The sequence below is a fragment of the Micromys minutus genome (genome assembly GCF_963924665.1).
Source record: "Micromys minutus genome assembly, chromosome: 1".
NCBI classification, from domain to species: Eukaryota; Metazoa; Chordata; class Mammalia; order Rodentia; family Muridae; genus Micromys; species Micromys minutus.
In genome coordinates, this window is record NC_137969.1 from 82,638,619 (window position 1) to 82,665,695 (window position 27,077).

The 27,077-nt window shown below is 42.0% G+C and overlaps 1 protein-coding gene across 1 annotated transcript in view; it reads left to right on the forward strand.

Moving 5' to 3' along the window:
• Positions 1-4,236: 4,236 nt before the first annotated feature.
• BRINP2 (BMP/retinoic acid inducible neural specific 2) overlaps positions 4,237-27,077 on the forward strand; it is a gene marked incomplete at both ends in the record, with an annotated part of 47,116 nt that continues 24,275 nt past the window's right edge. The window contains one exon of the mRNA XM_080939354.1: positions 4,237-4,505. Coding sequence (XP_080795480.1) covers positions 4,237-4,505 — 269 coding nt within the window. The remainder of the gene's footprint in view (positions 4,506-27,077) is intronic.

Here is a 27,077-nt window from a genome sequence, read left to right on the forward strand (position 1 = left end):
TCAACCATAACATTTTTCTTGAAGGGGATAGCATGGCGCCTGTGTCACTGTCCTCCCAGGTAACATGGAAGCCTGCTCGGATGCTCAGCTTTTGCAGGCATGAGGAAAAGGCACTAATTGCACTTATTAATGGTGCCTCCAAAAGCTGTGAGGAATTAGACAGTCAAGATCGATAGATTGTGTTACAAAATATTCGGTGATAGTATTGTGAAGAATAAACAGAAAGTTGGCCAAAAGCTATTCCCCCCTTCAAAAGCCCAATTTTCACACAACTGCCAACCAGCAATTAGCTTGTCTTAAAAAATAATAAAGAGGAAGTTTTAAAACCTGTTGAAGGTTCTTCGTTCTTAAAAAGAGACTTTTTGGTAAAGATGTCTTTAGATCCCCAGGAAATCCACTGAAGCAGAAAGCCTGTGGCTCCTGGACCAGATTTCTTTGACAAATAGAGAGCCCAAATGCTCATTCTTGCTGTGCTCAGCAGACATTACCCAGCAATCAAAATCGTTTGATTCTAAAGCTGATATTCCTCTAACAGGCAGGTTCCAGAGCATTGTGAACTATGAAAAAGTATAATTACAAACAGAGCTAACAAGAAGCATGTTTAACATAGTCTGATTCTTTCAAACAGTTTTTTTCCAGTAGGTCCTGTCCTTAGGAACCCCTCCTCGTGCAGCAGAGGGGGTGGTGGCTTCTATGACTTAGGATACACAGGTGCCAGTCTGTCAAGAGGGCAAGTGGCTTGACCAGGCTATAACCTGTCACAATCTTACAGTGACTCTGATGAAGCACATAGAATTTGATGCAGCTCAGGAACTTGAGGACCGTACATACATCGGATAGATGACAAAAACTTACACATCTGTGTACTTGGCAAGGAAGGACGTCACATGAAGGCAAAGCTGGGAGAGAGGATTGATATTGTTCTATTCTAAAAACTGCCATATTTGCCTCTTTTTACCCCAGAGTACCATCTTGATTTCCTCCAGGAAGCACGAAGCACCCCATCTTTGGCAGGAGGGAAGTGGCAGCAGCTTCTTGTGTTTGCTTTATTTTCTTGTGGCCATGTAACACACTTTGAATTATCTAAAGTAATTCAAATTTGTTACCTCACACTACTGCATACATGTAGACATGTGAGAGAGCAGAGGACAGGCACCCTCTGCCTCTTTTCTGCTTTCTTTTTCTTTTCTCCTGAGACAGGTGTTTCTTCACAGGAATTCACCAGGTAGCTAGGCTGTCCTGCCAGCCACACCCAGGGATCTGCCTGTCTCCCTGATACTCTGATTACAGGCACACACCAGTGCATCTGGGATTCCTGTGCAGCTGTTTTGAGTGGGTTGTAAGAACATCATTTACGGTCTTGTACTTACAAGATAAGTGATTCTCTGTCTGAGCTGGCTCCCCAGCCTCCTCTCATTGCTTTAGTGGCCCAGAAGCTTTTGCTCCAGTTAACAGGAGTCTGAAATCAATGTCCTGAACATAAAAACCGATCTTTGTGGCATGCAAAGTCCTCTTCCAACACATTGGTTCCCTTGCAGTTGTATGATGAAAGTTCCCATGCCCTTCCTAGTTGCTGGCTGCAGATTGCTCTCAAGTTTAGACTACACTTCTGGTTCCTTGCTCTGTGGCTTTCATGAGCAATCCACAGCATGGCTGTTTGCTCTGTTTTGGATCAGCTGCTTTCTTCTAAAGATTCACACGGGACATCGTCCACAGTTATCCACAAGTCTTTCTTAGTTTCCAACATCATCTAAGTGACTGTCTGGACTTTAACTTCTACATTCTTCAGTTTTTTAACTCAAAGTCAAAGAATAGAACCTGACAGCCCATCTTACTCACAGGCCCCACATATGCTCAAGGGAACAGAATTATGGAGAATGTTTGGGAGTATATGAACTTTGGGGGAGGTGTCACTTTAGGACCCCACTTCCCATGAGTTTGTCCACCAGTGTTTGTGGATTTCCACCTTACATGTGTAGTATGTTGGCCTCCTCTGTCAAGGAGTCACAGTTTCCCTAATAAATGAACTTCCTACTCCTCTGTCAATTCTTCCATAAGAAACACAGCAATATTTTATAACAGGAATGAATTGCTAATGGTAGAGATTCAGGTAAGACAGTAAGCACCTGCTCACATATTATTGGTTTTTGGCATAATGTCAGGCACTTAGGAGTTCTCATTTATGTTTCTTCAATAGATGAATATGTGAATGATGAAATGAGAAATATTTTGGGCATCCTCATCAAATTGTTTCACTATAAAAATTGTCTATTCCTTCCACATGCAAGGATGATTCCTCTTTTTAGTTTTAGATCACTCCCCCCTCCCGGAAATGCAAACTTACTTTAAAAATACATTTGGGGATTTTCCTTCTATGATTCTACTTTTTTATAGTTAACTTTTTAATCTACATGGACTAGATTCTCAATGTTATGTATAAAATATTCCATTCTCGCCCAGTTAGTCTCTGATGGCTTTGTATTTAATATATGAACTGCTGTGTATGGTTTTGAGTTCTTCTACTTCATTGATCAATCTGTTCAATTTGTGAATCAGCATCACTATTTTAATTATGAGACTGTTATCATGGCTTAAGATCTGAAGAGGCAGGAACAGTGCTATTCTTTCCCTACTGTGGCTGGTTAGGGTGGGGCAGTATCTCCCACCCCTACTCCAGCTCTTCGAACAGCATGGCATTCTTTGGCAAGAGTCCAGATCAAGGTTTCCATGTTGCCTCTTTTCCTAGCTGAACTCCTCTGGCTCCCATCATACACTCCGTAGATACATCTACCTAACAAACTTTAAGAATGGGGGCAGCTTCAAAGACTGGGAGCAGCTCACCCTGCTCCCAGTACCCAGCAGCAAACCAATAACTGCAAGGAACAGCAAGGACTGTTTGAAATACCCAGACTCTCAGCTTCCTTCTGTCTTCTCATCCTTACATACAGAGACCCTGAAATGCCTCCCACACCAATACTGAGGCCTCTGTCTCTCAGGCTCAGTATACTTTTGGAGCTGGGATTTCCAGGATTCCCTCCAGAAGACCCTTTTAGGTTCCTGGATTAGTAAGCTAACATACCTCAGAGTGCTCCTGGGGGTGCTCTGGAAGGAAGCAAGATGTACCAAGGGCCTCTTTGTCTACACCTGCAATGTAGTGAAACTTCAGAGAATTATCACATCTGCCTCACCCCTGGGTATCCTATCTCTGGGCTTTGGCAGCCAGAGACAAGCCTCAGACCATGAATTACAGGTACTGGGCTCTGGAAGTTGTTCTGGCACAACGCTGAAGTGGTGTTGGCGAGAGAAATTCGTGGGGCTTTGACAGCATGTGCTAGAAATTAAAGATTGGAGAAGCGGCAGCGATTCCAGGAAACCCAGAGTACTGAATGATTCCTTGCATCTAGAGGTTGATAAAGGTGACTAGTGCTTAGACAACATGTAGGCACTGGAAATCAGAGGCCTGTGATGAGTCACAAGGCAGCCAGGAAGAGAGAAGGACAGAAGCAGCCTTATTGCTGGCATTTTTCCTCAAAGTGGGGAATATACTCATTCACTTCTTCAAGATGGATGGCTGCACGCATGCCCAGTGCATTCAGCAGCTGAGTTGGATGGGGGGGGGGGGGGACTCTTCTATTCTGCTGTCTGGTAAAGCAGCTCTTTGGACTCTTGGTATTGGAGCTCCTCTGATCCTCTTTTCTGACTCTATCAAGGCCTTCGATAAAAGAATAGAATACATGCCCTAGATATAAGTCTGCTCTTAGCCTAGTGCCAATCTTGGGGAAGCAACACTCAGTCTACAGGACAAGTACAGGAAAAAAAATGTAAATATGTAAATATGTGGGAGCCCAGGTAGGAAAAGTGCTGGGATTCATACCCTGAGTTTAAATTTCTATTCCTTCTTCACGGCTGTGAGAAATACATCACTGTCTTGACCTGAGCTCCCTCTTCTCATCTGTAAGATGCTAAGAGAGGTGTTTCCTCATAAGTTTATGTTTAAAGAAATACTGTCATATATACTGAGCACTCAGCTCAATGCCTTAGGGCATCACTTGGCTGCACCACTGCTCCAGTAGAGAGGAGTTTCTCCATCCAGTTATGTATGATGCCCTCAGACAGGAGATGGCCCTGTACCCACCTCCCATCTCTTTGTGTCTTTCTAGTTTGGAGCCCTGGAGGAGCGGCACGGAGCGGGAGAGTTTGGCGAGAGAATGAAGACACTAACCGCCCGGGAGAAGCATGAGGTGGCCGTGCAGCTCTCGGTGTAGAGGGCTTTGGCCGGAGGCCGCCCCATGGGCAGTCCTGCTGGCACTAGGCGTGCCCGGGTGGGTGCTGGCTGTCTCTGCCACGGTGGCCGCTGTGGTCCCGGAACAGCATGTCTCCTCAGCTGGCCAGACACCCCTGGACTGGCTGCTCACAGACCGAGGCCCCTTCCACCGCGCCCAGGAGTATGCTGATTTCATGGAGCGTTACCGACAGGGGTTCACCACCAGATACAGGATCTACAGGTGAGTAGCATCTCCTAGAGAGCTCAGCCTAGGTAGTTACAGCTGGTGTGTCAGGCCTCAAGCCCTAAACTAATCAGAGTGCCCTCAAGTTGAACTAGAGGTGAAATATGGAGAAACATCAGGTAGGGAAATAAGCCTGTCCCATAGTGTTTTTTTGTTTTGTTTTGTTTTGTTTTTAAAGAAGAAAATACATACAAACTAGAAAATCTGCTGATGCCTCCTGGGGACTTAGCAAAAGGGTTTCTATTTATAGATTGTTCTGCTTATAAATTGAGGACAAATCAGGCAGCATGCAGACAGCATGTGGCCCAGGCTGCTGTAGGAGGTCAGAGTCAAATGCTGGGCCCAGCTTTAAGTAATGGGTTAGGAACTTCTATGAGTTGTAATTACTTAGCCATGCAAATAAAGAAAGGGAAGCTTCCCTCTTAACTCAGAGGTCTGGGGAACCTACTGGGTCAGGGACAAACCTACCTTTACCCTTGACAACAACACAAGCTCAGCTCAGTTTGGCCATGGGCAGAGGCCCATCTTTAGGACCATCTCCTAAGAAGGGCAAGTGGGTGTGTCTCGTTAGTCTAGCATCCCGAGTGCTAGAGCACACCACAAAAGTAGAAAGCTCCTTACCCTACTGACCTAGCAAGGCTGGGGCTCATACAAACAGCTCTCCTTTCAAATTTCCCTTTGCCCCTTGGGAATTCTTTCCCATTCCACCATCTCTCTCTTTTTCCTTGCTGAACTCATCAGCATTAAATGCATCATTAGCCATCTGGGAGCTTCTCTGATATTGGTCCCTCTATTTAAGATCATTTATTTTCTAAATTAGTATTTTGTTGTTGTTACTGTTACTGTTGCTCTTTTGAGACAGGGTTTCTCTGTGTAACAGCCTTGTCTGTCCTGGAACTCAACCATCACACCCAGTTTTTATGTCAGTTTTAATGCAGAACAATAAGAAGAAAATATGCAAACAGAAACATGGAATCACTCATTCTTTAACATCTACACATTTAGTCACATTGTTTAGGCATATGCATTTCTAGTTCTATGAGCATAAAGTCTTTGGATCTTTTGCTTGCCTTGAGACTTACAATTTTAATTAATTTATTTATATTTTTATGATTCTCTGTGGTGTGTGTGTGTGTGTGTGTGTGTGTGTGTGTGTGTGGCCAGCCTCAGATACCACACTATGCCCATTTGGAAATTAGAGGACAACTGTTAAGACCCAGTTTGCCCCTGCCACCCTGTGTGGTCCAAGCTGGACTTAAGTCCTCAGTGCCTGTTGACTATGATGTCTCATCAGCCTTAGTCTCAGTCCAAATCATCTCTTTATTTTAAGCCTTTCCCATTTTTTAAGTGATGTAAACAGGGGTCCAGAGAGTCATATAACTTACAACAAACATACAGGTTTAACTTCCAAATAGTCAGAAGTCAGAGTCTGAGTTTGTAGAGTGAAATTAGAGATATTTAAAATCATTTTCTTGGAAAGTTTTTTCTTTCTTTTTAACATTTACAGTAACTTTGCAGTATGTTTAGGTTAATGTAGGGTCTCAGAAGAAGGTATAGGAAGATTATGGAATGGGAAAACAATAGAGCAGACGCTTAGGGAGCCACTTACATGGTTTACAACTCTCAAACTCAGACACAAAGTAGACAAAATCAGGCTATACTAGGCTGCTGAAACACCAAGGACATTTTCATCTCTCCTTACTGTGGAAAGATATTTATTTACTGTGCTTAGCCCAGCCCAAATCTGGAAAAGACGACAGTTCACACCTCTTGCTTAAATGGTGTTGGTCATTGAATGTCTTCTAAGAATACGGAAGAGGTTTCCACAGAATCACTGAGGGAGTGAATGACTTATGCTTTGGGTTGCCTAAACTAACACATGCTCAGGCAAAAGCAGAGAAGCCAGAGCATTAACTCAACATTCAGTAAATATGTAAGATTCTAGGCACATGTACCCACAAACTTTCCATAAGGTAAGAGTTTTCTCTGTCTCTCTCTCTCTCTCTTTTTTTTTTCATCTTACAAAAATTAAAAACCTCTATTTTAGCAGAGAACAGTTCAGTAAAGTGAGGTTTAATTTACCTTCCACAATTTGGTGTATCCAGGATTCAGAGAGGCAACATCTTTACAAAAAAAAAAAAAAATTATATTAGTACATTTGAATTGAAGTCAGAGTAAGAATCCTAATATCACCATGAACTTCAAGGAGCTCGAAAGAGAGAAAGATTGAGCCCTTGCTTGTTTCCTTTCTCCTTTTTTTTTCTCCTCTTGGTTGATTCTTTTCCCATCACTAAGCCTCAGACCCAAGTCTAGATAGCTTAGCAGCCAGTTAACTCCTGAGAGGTGGCTCAGAACTGGCTGGTTGGGAGTGTCTGAGATCACTCCTGCACGATTAGCCCTCTATCGGGTAGTGATGGTTTTCTGATCATTTAATGTGAGAAGCTCTTACACTGTGCTGTTCAGTCTTTCTGGGGTCAGTTATTGCACATGAACCTGTACTTGAGGAAACAGTAACCCATCACTCTGAAAGGAACGCAGCACTCTGATCTGTGACCCTTTGATGGGGCTAGAAAAAAATGGTCACAGGTCACTGCTCCAGGAGTCTTCTTGGAGGTTTTGCCTTCAGTGATTAAGCAAAAATGTTGCCTTTATAGATATTGGCTATGTTATCCCGTTGTGAGTTCTTTTGTAGCCTTATTCTATTGGGATCCCATGGCAATTGCCTCTGAGAAATTCAGGACCTTGATTATGCTGAGTAAAGCAGGTCACTGGAAACTGGGAAAAATACACACGGAGTCATATCCCAATTTCTCCTCCATGAGTCAAAGGAGGCTGAGAAGAAAGCAGCTGACAGAGAATACAGAAGGGCTTTGTGGAAAACTGTTGTGTCCCAAGAAGATTAAGTATTTCATTTCCGCCTTTAAGGAAGCCTTTTGATATACAGAAATCAGACAGTATCTATACATGCTTTCTGTATAAAGGGGGATCAATAGGTAACAAAGAGTAAGATTTTCCCAGGGCATTGGAATGCAAGGTCAAAGTTACTTGACAAGGCTCTCAGTCGCAGACTTTCCTCTTATTCAGCTGCTGATGCTTATACAGCAAGATCCTACTATTAACCCCTCTGGTCCCATGTGGTTTTACTTAACTATCTGAGGTCACGCTCCATTTGAGGACATATCTAATCCTTCCAGAAAAATTTCAGTAGTCTCTGCCCATGGACTTCCAGAGAAAGTTGTTGATTCTTTTATAATGGTTTTCTATAGGTGGAGCTGCTTAAGGGTGAAGCCTGTCGAGCAGGGTGCCCTGCTGCTTCTGGCTGTGGAACTGAGAGTTTACCAGCTGCATACTCCTTGGTAGACTCCTCTGTGTCCTTATTTCCCAATCCCCTTATTTGTAAAGTGGAGAAAATAACAATGCCCACTTCAGGACTGACGTAATAGTATATGAGTTAGTGGATACTAGGCAATTGGACTAATGATTACTGAATATTACTTATTGATATTGAATTGTTTTCAATAAATATCTGGACAAAAATGGTAAGATGAGGAATGAACCATGGCTGCTATGACTTGTGTTTAGGGCCTAGCACACAAAAATCAATTTAGAATTAGTGAATTCTTCTTTTGTTTGTTGTGTTTAGAACACTTTACCTTCACCCACAACCTGGTTCTTTGTGGAGAGGGCATCTCAAATGAGGAACATATACTCTCCCTATCACAAGGGCTACTAGAGGAAGCCAGGGGGCTTTGGGCATAATTAGAGTGGTCGTGGGCTTAGTTCTTATTCCTGCAGCCAGGGTAGCAGAGTGACAATCTTTGAACATGTCCTCCAGAGACTGACCACTACCAAAACTTCCTGGTCCCAGGGGGTGATGCTAAGAAAAGACTGTGTACTGTCCAGTGCTCCACCTATGAATTTTAAGATCGCACCGACTAACTTGCCAGCCTTTGTTTCTCATACAGAACCATGATCTAAACAATCAGCTCATTTCTTAGACACCATTTCTCAACAGCTACTTATAATAGCTGTAGAAACAGAGATCCTGTCTCTAGTTCCATTTGTGACCTCCAATTGCCCTCACCCCTGATTCCCTTCAGAGTCCCACTATAATAAACACTCAAGTGCCTATCCCCCCTCAGCCATACTAAAGGCAGATAGAGCCCATTAGGGTTTTTGGCGATGTGATGGAGTTGTTCACCGTCAGAGAGGGAGCTAGTCACTGGCAGAAGTAGCACTAGGGCTCCTGACTTGAAGTGTCCTGCTCTTTACTCTACCCCATACCACTTCCCTTTGACTATTAAGTACATCTTCATCACAACACACAACCTAATCAGGTCCCTAAATTGAGATGGTGCAAATGTAAATATGGGTTCTCAAAACACTCTAGCAAGAAAGTTCCATTCTCTCTGTTCTACCAATCAAAGTAATGCGCATTGTGATTTTTTTTTTTTACTTCTTTTTGTATTAAAGTTTTAATAGAGAGATAATTATGGGATTGGAAAAATTCCAAGCCACTATGATAAAACACTTAAAACTCAGGAAGAGAATATATTAAAATTGAGAAAGTTCAGAACTGTGAAGAACTGTGGGTATAATATGGTGGCTGGGAGTAAAGCAAAGCCAGGTACAATCCCAGAATGTTGGCCTCACTACCTCTGTGTCTACCAAATTGTTAGAATGTTAGCCTCACTACCTCTGTGTCTACCTAGTTGTTAGAATGTTAACCTCACTACTTCCATGTCCACCTAATTCTTAGAATGTTGGCCTCACTGCCTCTGTGTCTACCTCTCATTTTTTTTGGAAAGGAAAGATATTAGATTACATTGTGCTCTTGGAAAAATCCACCAATCTCTAGACCCTAAGAAGCAAACAGCTGGAAGTCAAGTTTGTAGAGGATATGCAGGTTCAGAGTCAGAGTGTGGGCTGAATAGAAATGGTTAACAAGGCAGAATAAGTTCCCAGCAGGCAGCACAGTAATAACCCTGAGTAAAGGCAATCTGTTTGGAATCAGACAGGATGCAAACTGAGATCTGTTACTAAGTCACATGGAAAGAAGGTGACAGGAAGAACTAAGTATTTGATCAACATGCCTGAATTTGTAATTCATAGATTAGACCAATCACATCTCCTGACAGCTTTCTGAGAAGATGGACCCTCGTTTCTCCCCAGACCCACAGAATCAGGCTCAGCATTTAAGATTCCTGATGAATTATGATGGCCTTCAGACTCTAGGAATTCTGCACTTGTCACAGGTAGTATATGTGGAGCAGGGAGAATGAGAATGAGCCTGGCCCGGTGGCACAGCCTGTAATTCCAGCATCAAGAGGCTGAGGCAGGAGGATCACAAGTTTAAGGTCACCTTGGGCCTGTATACAAAGACTTTATATCAAAGCAAAAGCTAGGGAAAAGAAGGTCAGGGTGGATAAGAAGAGACAGTATCAAGGGAGGCCACATCACTCATGGTACATCTGCAGCAGAGACTATGAACTGGAACTATTACTGATGAAAGAGAATAGCAGTTGAGAGAGGTTAGATTTAGGAGTTATTAGTACCAAGGCATATAAACTCACAGAGTAGTTGCATCAGCATAGAGAATACTTTAAAAGCAGAAAAGGCTGCAGGGCCTGGGAGCAGCCTGTGGATGCCTCTTGGGAGATGGGGAGGCGAGGAGGCAGAAAGCAGCTGTGGATTCAGTCACAGGAAGAGCACCAGAGCTGATTTATCATCCAGACCACGTCCTGCCAACTAACAAATACTGATTTGGATAAACAGCGAACCCTGGGAGAGGAACCATCTCCAATTAAGAGATCACAATCCACATAAATAAATGGCAACCAAAGGCAACCTCGGGCTGCTTAGGTAAATCCCAGTGACTTCTTCGGCGCTCATTTCAGCAGCAGAAATAGAGAAAGTGTGTGTTATTGTGCTGCCTTGGGACTCCCTGAGGAAGCTATGGTTTTCAGGACCACAGAGAAGCAAGAAGAAAGTTGTCTGGAGAAAGACCAGGGCCCAGTACAACCTGGTTGGTCTCTGGAATCACTGGGCTCAGATTTGGGAGCTTGTTAAGACTGAAGGGGGGAAGGGACATCCATCAACTAGTGCTGTGATCTTAAGTGGATCACACATTGAGGTGTATGGCAAGGATGAGTTTCCAGTCTTTGTCATTGACACACCTTTCTTCTTAGGCTAGAGGAATGAGGACATAGGGAAAAGTCCAAACGAAATGGTTTAGAAGGTACACTATCCAAGAGTGTGGGGTGGCTGCCTAACTGTAGAGTCACGCTGGCATATAAATGTTCATCTAGATTGTAAATAAAACAAAGCATTTTGGTCTGTCAATGAATTTTATTCCAGAAATTGAACCTCAGCATGTCATTCTCCTCGTGAAAACTGCTGTCCCAGCCTCTGTTGTGAAAGCCTACCACCCCTGCACAGTATACCTATATGCTGTTCTGGTATTTGACATCTATAAAAAATTAAATAATAATGTGTACTGCTCTCTTAGAGCAAGGTTATGAAGAGTGCACAAGCCGCTGAAGTTCAGAGAAAATCAACTGGTATTTTCAACAAGTCTTTTAGTGAGCCAGACCTGCTTGGTATTTCACAAGATTTCACGAAATAACAAACCATGAAATAAGGGGGATACAGTATTTGACTGGATTGAATTTCTAGGTGAGTTCCCTTGAAGAAAGTGTTAGATTATTGGCACAGATAGACAAGAGGGCTTAAAAGGTAATGCTTAAGCAAGCCCTAATGGAGGCTGGAGGCTCTCTCTGGAGAAGTGATGAGGGAGGGTTACAGACACTGAAGCCATTAGGACTCAGACAGCCAATGCCATGTGCCAACTCTGAATGCCAAGATCTCTAAAACTATGCTCCTCCTTTTCCTGTTCTTATATTTTTGCTCCCAAATTGTATCTCTAGACACCGATTTCTTATACAGTGCAATTTTAAAGGTTCTCAGAGGTAGGGGCATGCTATCTTATAATATTGCGAGTGTATTACACAAACTCAAAGTAATTGTGTTCAAGGAAGGTAATTACCAAGTAAAATTCTTCCTGGTTTTACTTTGAAAAACTGGACTGTCAGTAATTACCTTGTGAGAAAATGGTAAGCAGTTCTTTAGGATTCTACAATGCTGGTGGTTCTCATGCAAATATAGCATCATTTATACTTAAAAATATGGATGAAGGCAATCGTACCATGTCATGCTCTTGCTCCTGAGGTTCTTACTCAAATACTTATAGAGGGTCTCTTGTTAAAAGTATTCTGGGCACCATAACAGGATACAAAAGATAGTGAAATAGGAGCCTTATGATTTCTAGAGAATCTAGCACAGTTTAAATAACAGAGTAGACACTAGAAACAAATTGAAACCTAGTTCCTCAAGACCCAGGAGGAAGATACCACTAAATGGGAGGTAGAGAGATTGGCTTTATAGGGCTGAGTTAGAATGCCAGGCCCACGCTCCTTTAGAATACAACGACTCTTACCCCAAAAGTAAAGCCACATACCTCCTAGGAGCATATCCAAGTTGAGTTAATGTTGGGTGGATAGAAATGTCAAAATGGAAATGTGCAAGAAATGAAGGGAGACTTGAGGGGATAGTTCTGTGGTAAAGTGTTTGCTATGCAAGCAGGAAGACCTCCTGCATCCCCAGAAGGCACGCTGTGCTCAGTGAGTGTTTCTGTCGTCCCAAAGCTTCCACAGTAAAATGGGAGTCAAGGACAGAAGAATCCTCAGCAGCTTGTGGGCCAGCTAGCCTGGTGTATATAATGGTGAACAGCAAGAGACCCTGTCTCAAACAAGATAAAAGTCAAGCACCAGTACCCAAAATTGTCACCTGAACTCAACACTCTCCCCTATCATTTATGTGCCTACTCTCTGATACACACGGTAAAAGCAAGAAAGCAGGAACAAAAGGAAGAGGGAGGAATGGAAGTAACAAAATGGAAGGAATAAAGAAAAGAAGGAAGGAAGGAAGGAAGGAAGGAAGGAAGAAAGGAAGGAGTAAAGAGTAAAGAAAGCCTCTAGGATGGCCAAGGAGAGGGAGCAAGATCAGTTATATTTGCAGACAAGATTTAGTACAGAGATCTTGAGCCAGTCAGGCAGAGAAAAAGGATTAATTCTTGCTTCAAGAAATAATTAATTTTATTCATGAACGAATTGTTCCTTACAGATACTCTAGAGCAAGCAGACAGGGACTCTGGCAAGTCAGCTGCTCTTCTCGTTTTCATCTCTTCGAGAGATGAGCTTTCTCTGGGTCAGGTATTCTCTCTCTCTCTCTCTCTCTCTCTCCTTCCCTCCTTCCCTCTTTATTCAGTGTCTGCTGCATCTCTCCCACTATAGAGTGCCCCACAAGAATATTATTTCAGTACCCAGAGCTTGGAACAACAAGTAGCCCACAATGAGGCCCTTGCACATTGGGCACCTATTTAGTGAGTGTCCAAGTGAGGGCCCAGGTACAGGGAGATCAGCCCTCTAGGAAGGCCAATAAAAGTCATTCCTTCTGTGTGGCAGAAGTCTGGGGTGCATTACAAGGTCCTATGAGAGGGGTTTGACTCCCATGGCAGTTACCTATGTCTCTTTGCAGGATCAGAAATATCAGTGTATACTACAAGATGGTGAAGCTAAGTTTGCAGATCAAGGTTTACACACCTGGGTGAGACAGGGATTCTAATCCAACCATCTTGAGCCTGCCCCAAGATAGACAATTAGGCCTTACTTATTCAGCTGAACTAGTGGCTCAAATCTTAAGTGAAACAGAGATGCCCTCAGAGGGTGCTGTACACAGGAGGGCAAGTGAATGGACTGAGAGGAGGATGAGAGAGAGAACCAGAAGGGTTGTCTCCTGCCTCAAGCATGAGTATCCCCAAAGCAAGAGGCTTTGTTGAGCAGAGATCTCACTGCATAGGCTACTCTACTGAATGATCACACAGAAGAGGAGGCTTTCTCCACTTTCCTAATGTTACTATGGGAAGAAACAAGTCACATGCCAAGAAATTGCTTGCTTTGCAAGTACAACCAGAACTGATTAATTTTTTTTATTTTTAAAACATCAGGTATAATTTTAGGGTATGTGTTTGTCTGTCTGTCTGTCTCCTCTCCCTCCCCGTGTGTGTGTGTGTGTGTGTGTGTGTGTGTGTGTGTGTGTGTGTGTGACCATAAGAGGACATTGGATCCACTAGGACTGGAATTACTGGTGGTTGTGTGACATCCAGTCTGGGTACTGGGGACTAAACTTCAGTTTTCTGCAAGAACAGAAAGTACTCCTAACCACTGGGCTGTCTTTCTAGCTTAACACTTTTTTTTAAACATAGAGAAAAAAGCTTGGAATGTTTTTCTGCACTAATATTAATGCTATCCATAAATAAGAGTTAATATAATATAAACAGTCAACATTTGTATGTCTATATGCCTGGCCTACATGCGTGTATGCATTGCATGTAGGCTCACAGACGTGTTACTTTGCACAGTGGCCAATTAGTGAGCATCCTTGCTTGCTCTCTATCTTATTGCCTTGAGATACAGTATCTCCTCATCGTATCTGAAGATTTGGGGATGGGGAGGACTAGTGGTGCCTAATGACCATCAACAATCCTCCTGTCTCAACATTACCCTCTGACTCTGGAGTTCCGGTCTCTGTAACTATACCTGACTTTCTCTGTGCTGACACCTGAAACTCACTCAGGTCCTCACACTGTGCAGCAGACACTCTTACTCACCAAGCCACGCCCCACCCTAACCTGCAACATAATACATGAAGTATTTTTTCTTTATAAAAATCCTTTGTTTGTATTCATTGTATTATGAATGCTCTATCTGTATGTACATCTGTGTGTCAGAAAGGGGCATGAGACTCCATTGTAGATGCTTGTGAGCCACCATGTGGTTGCTTGAAATTGAACTCAGGACCTCTGGAAAAACAAGGTGCTTTAATTGTTGAGCCATCTCCCCAGCCCCTAATCGAAATTTTTCTAGTAAGAGTTCCATGAGGGCATACTCTGTCCATCCGTATAGAGCATGAAGATCTTGAGCTTTAAAGGCTGCTCCACAAGCAAGAGGAACATTGAGTGTTCAGTTCCCAACATAGGAGGGCTGACTATTCAATGATTAATATGTAGCTTAAAAATCATTTAAAAGGATGTTTAATATTCCAGAGAATGATGCCCCACATTTTTTGGAGCATTCCAGTAGATTCTTGAGATACAGAAGACAGAATTCAAGGGGCTGTAAGTGGCTGGTCCTATCTCTCATTCCTGAAATCCTCACTTTCTACCAGAACTCCCCATCTGCATTTAGGCTCTGGGGAACTCTGAGCAGGAGGAGGCCACAGTGGAATTTCCTGAAACAGAGTACCCACATCAAGTTCTGTATGTGTGGGCTTTGGCCGACTGGTATTTTTCTACATGGTTACAGTGCAAATCAGATTTCTGTAAACCCATCTTCTACTAGAGGGGCATTTAATGTCATTTCCCAGACACAGTATCTTATTTCTTGCCTAGAAATGGCTTATAAAAATTCAGTGTTAAGTAAATTTGAGTAAATCCCTAGCCCTAACTTTTAGGGACAGGTAGACACTGATTTACAAACAAACATGTCCATTTGGAAATGTCCCATATTTCAAGGGATAGATATCCGAAAGAAATCTACAATACAGCAAATGTTGTACTTGGGAAACTTTGTAAATTTGGATTTAATTTTTATTTTGTTATTCATCAAAGATGAACAATTTTTCATGTATATGTTCAGACAGTTCTGCTTGACCTGTCTTCCACACTACACTGGGCTGTCAGATGGGAGAGTGAAGGATGCCTGGAGGCTGGGAGTCCTGTGCCTGTTTTATAATTTGTCAGCATTGCTATGGGAGATTAGGGCTGGCCTTGTCAAGACACACTTAGGGAGGAAGAAGGAATCTCTCAGAGCTGACTGTCCATGTCTTTCTGTTTCTTGTTAGATGTGCCACGGGTTCTTGTACCTTATACCTACCAGCTTCTCCAAACCAGAGATTTACCTCTTTCCCCCCCAACCTCCTGCAAAACCCAAAGGCTCTCTCCACATCAGTGAGTCAGCGTGAGCACAAAGTCCCACTCCCTGGACAGGAGGCTCTGAGGGGAAGAAAATAATGTTGCCAGAACCTTCACTACAACCCTAGGCCCTTGGAGGATTCTTATTTCCCTTGTTTGTCAGGAGAGCCCAGGCCTTACCTAGGGACATGCTAGTGACGAAGAAAGGACAGGAAAGAAGGTTCTTTGGGGACTGACTGCTTCTGGATCCACAGAGGCATGTAAACACCTAATCATCCCTTGCCATGGGCTACATCATTGGTTTATTAGTTACAGAGGTAAACTTTGGCAGGAAAGCAGAGCTCTCACTTGCTTGTTCTGTGTCTGTTCTAAATTATGAATCTGATTAAGGGGGCACAAAGAGGCAAGGGGGCTGTGAGAATCTTGCAAAGTTGGCCTGGTTAATGAAAAAGTCGCATGCATGTGTGACTTTATAGGGGAAAAAAATGTGACTTGAGGCTGCCAGTGTGAGTTTTGGTTTTCTGCAAGCATTAAAGTAGAGCTGTTTGCATTCTGCTGCTTGCACATCACAGCCAGACCAGAAGCTTAGATCTAGGAAGTACGGGGCTTATGAGCCTGAGATGAGGAGCCAAGAATGCACAGACAGAGTCTGGGTTTGCAAGGAAGTCTGAAGACATAAAATGGCACATCATAAGAACCAAGGAATACTTGGATGTCTAATTAGAAGGAAACTCCAAAATCAACTAGTGCAGAGTACCAGCTCTACGTTCTCATAAGGGTAGTGAAAATGCCTCGGCTGGAGCAATTCCCAGCACAGGGATTTACCAAAGCCCATTTTCATTGTGCAGGAGTTTGAAAGGCTCTAACATCTCTCCCTCCCTTCCCTCCTTCATTCATTCCTTCTTTCTTCTTTCTTTTCTTTCTCCTCTTTTTCCTGCCTCCTTCCTTTCTTTTCTTTCCTCCTCTCTTTCTTACTTTCTCTCTCAGAGAGATTCCTACTCTGCAACCCACATTGAATAGAGCTCATTATGCAATCAAGGCTGAAACTCAACTCATGGTAGTCCTTCTGCCTCAGCTCAGGGGTATACTAGAAAGATCTTTCTGAAACAGAAGTTGTTTATCTCCTCATTAATTATGTCTCTGCCTTCATTTCTCTGGGATGAGCTTAAGCCATTCTGACTCTGCCTTCTTTCTGTTGTTAGTACCCCCCAAGAGGTTCCTGCCTTTCTCCTCCCTCTCCTCTCATACTCTCTCTTAAACTAGTCTTGTTTATTTTACCCCAACTCTCCCCATTTTATCTTTCTTCCTAAAGAAAACAAACACAGTTTCTTTTGACAAGATTTTCTCCTTAAACCAATTCTGGCTCCCAGGGACTAACTTGTTTGCTTGCTCTTCAGAGTTCTTAAGAACTGTCGAAACTCAGTATCTGTTGCCCATCTTAGAGCTTCTGACACCCAGATTTCCTTCAGAGCATTTTTTACAGTTCTGAGTGATTAGCAGTGTTGGTTGGAGATCACTGGCACATCTCAGTATACAGGGACACATACTGGAAGCTGAAGCAACAGAGCTGCAACAGTTGGAAATACGTGGGGGATGAGGAGATGGTTTTTACTCAAGTTAAATGCAGGAGAAATGTACTGACTTGGTTTCTACCTTCTCCAAGTATCTCACCCACCCCAGTTTGCTCTAGCTTTGTACAACTGGGCTGAACGTTTGTGGTGAAGCCATGACCAGAATGGAACTCGTCCTACTACATCCCTAGTACCTCCTCTGGTGCTTCGTGATACTGAGCAGCATGCCACTGCTGAAAACTGTCACCTCTGTTCTAACCATGTCCCAATTTGAACCATAGGGTTTCAACTCCAGCCTTTTGGATTTGTCAAAAACCACTTAGATTTTTTCCCTCATCTATAATCTAACGTCTGTAGGTCCCACTGACCCAAAAGACAAACCCCAAATATATTTCTTCATAAAATTCATGTCCATCAATTCTGTACTTCTACCGATAGACAATACGTACTATACCCAGGCCACATAGTTTCCCTTCCAATTGCTCCAGCCCTAATGCACAGCTCGAGAACTACCCAGGTACAGGAGGCTCAGACTGCGTTTCTTTCTGTGTCTCTTTCTGCAAAATTGTTTTTTCATGTTGGGTCCCTGCACACCCTTCAAGCAAGGCTTCGAGACTTTTGCCAGAGGATTGGTTTTACACCTACCAAGATTTCTCATTGCCACCTTCATATCCCTGACATAGAACTTATGATTTTGTGTGCTTACTTATCTTGCCTATGACTTGTCTGTGATCTCTTTGGGGCAAAGAACACATCTTACACCTTCTTATCTCAGCTCCATATCTATATCATAGAAAGACAAAAGTAGAGGTTGAAACCGTTCAGTAACTTGGACTGTGTAGGACTGAATTAGCTGCAGTATACAGATGGAACTGATACTCGAAGCTCTGGAATAGGGTGGCCGGTTCCAGCTGCAGTTTGGATAGGTGTGTAGCATTGTGTAAGTAGCTTTGCTTGTGTGAGCTTTATTTTATCAACAGTAAAATTGGTAGAATAATATAACTTGAATTATTTGGAGATTACTATACTTCAAGATAGATTGTGTGTGTGTATGTGTGTGTGTGTGTGTGTGTGTGTGTGTGTGTGTGTGTGTGTGTTTATGAAGGAGGTAAATATGGAAAATACCAGAGTAGTAAATCTAGATAAATGTGTAAGGAGGAAATACAGAAAGGTTTACACAGAAAGAGCGAATAGCTGAGAGATAGTCTCACAGTATCAAACTTGTTTTACTGTATGAAAATCCTTGCATAAATCAAATTTATCACTTAAAGTCTATGTACTACTCTCTTTAACTGTAGCCCAGGTTAATCTTTTGATTTTATAGTTATGGAACAGTTAAAAATAAATCTTTAATGGTAATGGTGCTTTCACTGTGAAGACCTTTCCCACCAAGATCCTACAGACAACTCATCAGAACTTCAAAACCAATGACATTCACCATGAATATCCAAAAAGTGAGAAGAGAGATCTGTTGAGCTGAGAAGGAGAGGCACAGCTGTTTGACCAGGGAGATCATATGCACAATACAAGTCACTGACAAGGAGCTTTACCCAAGTCATAATATGACCCAACAATATTTCTCCTGGTTGGAAAATCAGGCTGATATAATTCAGACAGTATTAGTCAAAGCAGGCTAACAGTTGAAACAAATAGTTTCCAAAATCTTGGTGACATGATAGTTTTTCCTTTTCTGCTCATTTCACACTACAATCTAATTCATGGGAAGGGTGAAAGCACTTCCTTCAGGATCCAATATGAAGCTGAGACTCCCCTGAAACCTGAAGTCCAGCCAGCTTCTAGACTCATCATGGTACATGAGGAAATAGAGCACACACACACACACACACACACACACACACAAATGAATTGGAGACCCCCTCTTTCAGGCATGCATTCACTTTCTATGCTCCAGAACTGAGTTACATGGCTATACATAAAGAGAAAGTTGTGAGGGGGAGGCAGCAGGTTGGCTTGAGCATCTGTAAACCAGAGAAAGAAAATGAAAATAGCAGAGAAAACAGCTTTTCAATCTCTGCCATAAGAGGTGGACTGTAAGGAAGCAAAATACAAAGTCAAATTTAAGTTGAAAATGTCACCTTTCCAAATATAGGGTATAAAGGCAGCCTTCCTTCAGCATGTCTTATGAAAAAGAAGCCAGACCTATAGGTGCTGGGCGATCACAAATTCATTGTTACACAATAATGCTTTATATTTCGATAATGACACAGTAGTCAATGAAAGAATTAAGGGAAGGTAGTGAGTAGAAAGAACAGAGACTTCACCACTTAGTAAGCTATGTATCCTTGATAAAGATACTTATATTCATATCTATCTGAAATAGAGTTGATATTTACTGTTAAACTATTGTCTCAGTTCCACATATAAAATAGAACAAATCTAGTGGGTTACAGTGGCTGTTATCATACCATGTGTATCAACTGGCTGTAAAAACTTTGCCGCACACTGAAGGTCTGCAAAGGGTCAGTGGGTAGCTTTGTCTCCTAATAGTATTTACTTAGGGTCAAAGCTAAAAGAACAGAACTGTAATCCTGGAAGAGTGTGACTTTTCTAGAGAGGAGAGAAGAGCAGTTGGGAGAGAAGCAACAGGCAATGGTTCTTGAAGAATTGTCCAGGAATTGTCCAATGGTTACTTCTGTCTTCATTCTTTTGCCCAAAGCAACCGTGTGTGTGTGTGTGTGTGTGTGTGTGTGTGTGTGTGTGTGTGTGTGTGTATGTATGTATGTATATATATATATGGTTGAGAATTAAGTTCTGCCCTTATAAGTGAATGATTCTATCAGGCCATATATCAAGGACAGAACATGGGAAAAATCCATGAGGCAGTCTACTACACTGATTTTTGTAAGCTCTCTGTGATAATTTTTAAATATATCAAACATCCAGTTCCATTTCTGGTGACACTGAGGCCCAGTGAAGATTGGTCCCATGATAAGGTTCACAGATATCATAAAAATGATGATGAAGACAAAGATGCACTAAGGGTACTCTCACTTGTCTCCAAGGCAGTGTCTCTGTCTTGGAACGCATCAACCTGTGTTTAAAAAGAAATACATTAAATAAAGTCAAGTGCAAAAAGTGAAATTGGCCATCAAGGGCTAGAGATATGGAAATTCTTATAGGAACTAAAAATAGTTGGTAAAAAAAAAGTATTCTATATCAAAAGCAAATATGCTTAAGTAACAGAAGACTTGCCTCATTTCAAAATGAATAAACTTTCAGAGTACTGGAAGGAACTGTAGCTTGTGGAAATTATCTTGAAGTGAAATGGCTAATGGGAAGCCTAGGAAGAAGTCTGCTGGGGAGAAGGACAGCACGGACTACTTGGCTTGCTGAGTGCACAAGCCTGACAGGAGATAAACAGTGATGAGGAGGGTCATTTTCTCTACAGGTGAACAGATGAGCTTTAGAAGAGCAAAGCAAGTTTCCAAGGCAAAGATAGGGTTTCTATGTCTGCAAAAATACTAGCCATCTTTTTTGGTTCTGTCTGGTCTTGCAGATTCACTGGCCCTCCATTGCAAGAAATCTATTGCATATCATAATGATTCTACATACATGTCATTTCTGGTGCCCTCTTCAAGTCCCTAAGCTCCACAAGGGACAAGTGTGACTCACCAAACAGTGATCTCTTCCTCCTCCCCTAAGCTTGACTCTCCCCTCCCCACCTCTTCCAATCAGCCTTAATTAAACTGTTTGAAAGCTGCAGCTTGATTTTAATTAGAGCAAAATTGAAAAGATTAGAATAAAATTGGCCAATCATTGTTTACGGGCCGTTGTTTGAGAACACAGCAGGCTGCTAAATTACCTCCAGGCCAGGCTTCCTGAGTTCTTCTAGACAGTGAGGACAGGGCACTAGGACATCAAGGATGAACCTCCCTCATGTCTGCTCTTCTGCCTTCAAGGTCATAGGTGCTGAGATCTTATTTAACCCAATGATGCCACACTGAATGGCCTAGGGATTTGTCCTATCCGCAATAGAAAACAAAGCAGAATTATCTGGGAGGTATGACAAAGGCGGATGGTAGAACCTGAATTAAGCCCAGCCTCCAGACTAAGACAGAAAATCATTAATAGCCTGACCCAGAAGCTAGTCAAATTCAACTACTAATCAACTGAGACTTGGGGCCAGCCACTTTTCTGTTTCCAGTCTCTTCACTTGTTAACTTTTAAAAAGATAATAGTTGAATAATAATAGTCCCTTTATCTCCTCCAAGGTCCTTATAATACATTTGCTAAACATGTCTGAAAATTGTTTGCAGTTTTTAAAAAAATACTAAAGGATTTCACTATACCAATATAAGAAATTGTGGTTATTATTATCATTTCTTTTTATGACTCAGATTAATCATGTCTCATTCATTATAGCAGTAGAAACTCTAATAGCCAAAGACATTATAGTAATCTATTGTTGAGATAGAAATCTTTTGATGATGTGGTAAGTCTAGAGATACTGCACTCTGTATGGGAGCCAAAACACGTATAGATCTCTATTCCTCTATTATATCAAGCAGGAGAATCTGAACTGTCTGAGCCAAGGCTCTGAGGTAAACAACTGGAATTCCTCAATGCCTATGCTACCTTTGACCATTCATGTGAGGTTTTCCTCAATTTAAAGCTGTGATCCTAGAGGGAAAAAATGAGTTCTTTTTTGAGTGGCAGGATAACCCCTGGGTATATGAGACATTTGGTAGAGACACGGAACAAGAGAAGACCTTTTGCTGGAAACTCACTGGGAAAGTCAGCAACACTCAGTGGCTCTCTCTGAGTCTCTTATGTGAAACTGGCAAGCTGTAAGCTGCACAGGAAGACATCTCTCTAAGAAAAGGTGAGCTCAATGAATCCATTATTTACATTTACCCACAATTAGCTGAGGTGTGAAACATGTTTTGAAGGGCCATTGGTTGATAGTTTAAGTAGACTAAGTTAAGTTAGAAAAGATGGCAAAATCATCTGTGGTTTCAGCTTAAGGACTGCCATTGTTCCAAAATTTTTAAATGGTTTATTCTGTAATCTATTCTGTCTTTCTTCATTTTGCTAGGAAATCTAATCCAGCCATATATTTTTTTCTTATGATCATGGTACATTCCAGAGCAACCACTCAGAGAATTATAGTTTAGACTCTTGTACTACAGCAGTCCCTTTGAGCATCAAAGTTGGGTGATGCCTCTTCAAAACAGAGAGGTTACTTAAAAGAGATTAGAAGGTAATAAAATGGAAAGAAACTATTAATAGTACTTATAATATGAACTAGTAATAGTACTTATAATATGTAGTAATAATATGAGACCACTTGTGTGGGCCATTTGCAAACTGCAAGACAGTACTTGGTGCTAGGCGTGCTGGACTCTGTGGCTGTCTTAAAACATCTCTCCGCTTCTCAGGGAGTCCCATCCTATTCTGAGAACTGCCGCCTGGGTGAGCAGGTGATGATCGGCTGACTGTGCAGGAAGCAATAATGATTCTCAGAGTCTAACTCAGGAGGAACAAATGACTCCCAGCACACAGGGGTTCCCTGACTTTAGGTTCAGATGCTGCCAAGCCTACCGGGGTGCCATGGTGAACACACACACACACACACACACACACACACACACAGAGAGAGAGAGAGAGAGAGAGAGAGAGAGAGAGAGAGAGAGAGAGAGAGAGAGAGAGACAGAGACAGAGAGAGAGAGAGAGAGAGAGAGAGAGAGAGAGAGAGAGAGAGAGAGAGAGAGAGCTGCAAGCTCAGAAGAATCAAAATGTGACTTTCCAGAAGACAACCTTATAGGTGACCTTGGCAATGTAATGAACAGGCTTTCCCAACATTAGAAAACTGGTAGTAAGAAAATATCTAACTCTTAAAGTCTCAGCACAGTCACTCATAGTTTATTCTTAAACATCTATCATCTATTTATCTCTATCTATCCATTATCCATCCATCCATCCATCCATCCATCCATCCATCTATCATCTGCCTGACTTCTACTATTATTTATTATCTATCTACCATCTTATTATGTTTGTATGTATGAATGTGTCTGTCATCTGTCTATCCATTCATCCATCATCTGCCTATCTTCTATTATCTATCTATCTATCTATCTATCTATCTATCTATCTATCTATCTATCTATCTATTTATCTATCTATCTTACTACCTACCCACCTATCTAGCCAGCATACTCTATTTTTAAATGTTTCTCCCTTAGGAGTTTGCAGGTAGGAAACCTTCATAATTAATGGTTCTTCGTGGGGCTGAATCAATGCTCTCAGTTTACAAGCCCAAAAAGTGGTGCTTAAGAGCAAACAGCACCTGGGTTGAAGACACCAGCTGTGTTCTTTCTGAATCTTTCATCTTCAGATGCTGGGAGACCCGCAGGGAGGCTCTTGCTGGCAGATTTGTTGTTGACCTTGTGATACACAGGATGTGGTGTTGCTGGGTAGTGACTTGGAGATACCACTTTTTATTTACAATTTTTGAATTAGAACAACCTGTAGTCATTTAATGAGCTCAGTGGAGCACCATTGAGACCCCCTTTTGGTTCAAATGCAGAACTGGCTTAGAGCTGGCTCAATCTAAATTCCTGCTGAGGCTTCTGTTGCTTGAAATTTGGCATAAGTGTGATTCAACTTTCCCTAAACTCATGTACGGCCATCATTGCACGACTGGAAAGAGCCAGCCATCATTTACTGGCGGCCTAGGCCATTAATGTGAAGCACTTTGGGACAAAAATAATATTGATAACTTTAGAATCTTTTTGTTTATACCTAAAAATGTCAGAACACATGGCAGTGTATTTTACATATGCCTGATATGACCCGCTGGATTTCACCTTTCTTGGATCTTAGTTGTTATTGGTGAGTTTATTTTTATATTAATTTGGGCCTTAGAGGTAGCCCTGCTTACACTAGAAGGCGGTGGAGAATACAGAGAGCTTCTTGTTGATGATAGCCATCTACTGAAGCACCCTTATGAAATGCATATGCATACCTTTTTCCTCCATGTGCACCCTGAACAGCTCTGTTCATCCTTTGGCTCCACCCAGGAACTTCTTTCTGCAGTATCCTCTGATGTTTCAAAGAACTTTCCTTAGTACAGTGCTGTGGGAAATGTCTTCTTTCTCGGGCTGTTTACTGAGTAAAAACACACTGGGAGAAGATTTTTAGGAGAAATGGCTAAATCTGAATGAAGATTTACTTGATGTCTTAATTGAAACAAAGATGATGGCTTAATTGAAGCACTGTATGTTAATTTAATTGATATATAGAAAACATTCCTTTCTTAAGGGAAAAAGTCTTGATTATTTTATTACTAGAAAAAAAACCCTATTAAATGAAAAATTGAAAATGAACACTTATGCTTTGACTAGCTTAGGCTGACTTCCAGTATTATCTTCTGAGGTTTTTTTAGCTGCTGGGAAAAAAAACAGGTTAATGGGTTCTTTAAGCACATTTTTACTACTTTCTGGCTTTAACTCCATTCACAGTCATTTCCCAGTTATTTCATATCAATGAAGGTCCTCAAGGTCTGGGAAGAACTTGACCAGAGTAGAAATGCATGGTTTTTGGATCCTTGGAGGCTGAAGCTTTTTGTTGTTAGCACCTAATTCTGCGTTGATGTCTGTATTAGTCAATGTTCCATTAATATAACAAAATGTCTGTGGCTGGGCACATTACAAAACAAAGAGGCTAATGTCAATCACAGTTCTAGAGGGCAAAGGATATGGTGCTCGTAGCACTTTGCTGCTGCTCAGGACCCACTTGGCTGTGGGACATAATGGATGGCATCATGGAGAAACTGAATCCAGGAGGAAGAGATCCCTGAATAGGACAAGAAAGGACAGTCAATGGGCAGAGGAACGAGAGACATTCTTTTGCAAAACAGACTTCCTAGAAACCTAGCCACACTCCCATGAGAACTATTATAATCCCGCCCCATTTTTAAGTTTCCACCACATCTTAACATTGAGAGAGAGAGAGAAGAGAGGAATAGAGGAGTAGAATAGAGGAGTAGACGAGTAGAGGCCGGCCATGAGCACATGGAGGGAGAGAGGGAGGGGGAGAGCAAGAGTACAAGAGAGACCAGAGGCAAGAGAACAAGAGAAAGAGAGGAGGGGGCAAGCAGCCCCTTTTTATAGTGTCAGGTCACTGGGGTGGAACATACCTGGATATTGCCAGGTAACTGAGGGGTGGGTATACCTGGCTGTTGCTAGGTAACTGAGGTATATAGAATACCAACATAAATTATATATGGTGTTCAATATATAGTAACTTCAGGTTTTGTTTAGATAATTTAAGAAATGAAACTATTTTTGTTAGAAGATAGCTAACTTTCTAAAGAGATTGAAGTCTGAGTAGACACAAGGGAAGACAGAATTGTAGAAAAGCAATGTAGTGTTGACCTCCACCACAATCACTGAGATTTATGCAGACCTCCCTATAATTGTGTGACTCCATCCATCTTACTCCCTCAACATTTCTGGGCTCCAGTTCCTGCCCCTGTCACCATCACCCTGAGGAAGGTCAGTGTGCTCTTTTTTTTGATCAGGTTCTGCTACCAGCTGGTTATATTCTTTTAGGCAAACCATGGCATCTTCCTTTTGTGGTTTTCTCAGCTAAGTCTCATTGCTGGAATCTGAGTCTGCTACAAATGGATTGCAAATATGTCAAAGGCTTCCCAAGTCTTCCAAACATCAGGGCAAATACTAAGGTGTCAAAACTTGTTTTTCCAGTGTATTCTGCTATGAACAGCCTCATTTAAGACTCTGAAGAGAGTCTTCTCTCCCCTCACTTTCTTCCTCCTTTCTTTCCCTCCTTCCTTCCCTCCCTCCCTTTCTTCTTCCTTTCCTCTCTCCTTGTCTCCCTCCCTTATTCTATCTTCTTTTTATTCATCTTTTCCTTTTCCGTCTTTTTGATAAAGGATTTGATTCTATCGCAACCTGGTCTAGAATCCGTGGCAATCTTCCTGCCTCAATGTATATCATGATGTGGTGAAGTTTGTCAGAAGGTACTCAAACTTCTCCTCCACTTCTCACAGCATTGGTTTTTCTCTAGTTGTGTGGCAGGAGGCAATTTGCTCAGCTTTCTGAACTTCAGTTTCCTCATTGAAGTCAAATACTGTGTAGCTGTTGACTTGCCTTCAGCAGATTTCCCGAGGCTGATGTCAAACTGAGCAAAAGTGCAGAACTTAAAGCCCGTGGGGCTTGTTTGTCCAGTCCTTAACATAATGAATGGTAGAAACTACCAGACTCACTACAGCGGGAATGGAGATATTCATTATTGACACCTGAGTGTTAAACTGGGCTCTGAATGTGGACAGTGCACAGTGGACAGCCATGAGAGGTCCATGCCTGCTGCAGAAGGTGCATGAGGACCCAATAGTATAAACAGAAAAGGCAAAAGTATATGCCAACAGTGTTAACTGCTTATTTGAGGCAGCGTCTAGCTATGTAATCTCGTCTGGTCTGGAACTCAGAACATAGACTATGCTCACTTCCTGCTGTGCCTCCTGACTATGGGCATTGTAGAAACACACCATCATACCTTTCTGATTTATATTTTTGAAATGTATAAAATTATGCTCCTATATTTTTGTAAGTAAATTTTAACTTCCTGATATATACATTTAAAATGACTCGCTTTATGTCAGAGCAATTGCTAATTGGCTGTTGCTTTCTAGGGCTATTCTTCTATAACTATATTTTAATCAATTTCCCATTCATTTGAAATCTAGTGGATTGGGAGAGCTGTGGTATTAAAGGGCATGGAGAATGTCTCCTTCTATTCATCAACATAATGTTGTTGAATATCCCTATTCCATTGTAAGAACGGCTAATATGGTTCTAATGCTGGCGATAGTTAATAACAGGGAAGATATGCTACCTGGTGGAGTTTATGTTCTAATGGGAGGAGAAGGAAGGGAAAATAGATGGTATCAGGTGCTAATGAATGCAAGGGCATAAACGGGGGGGG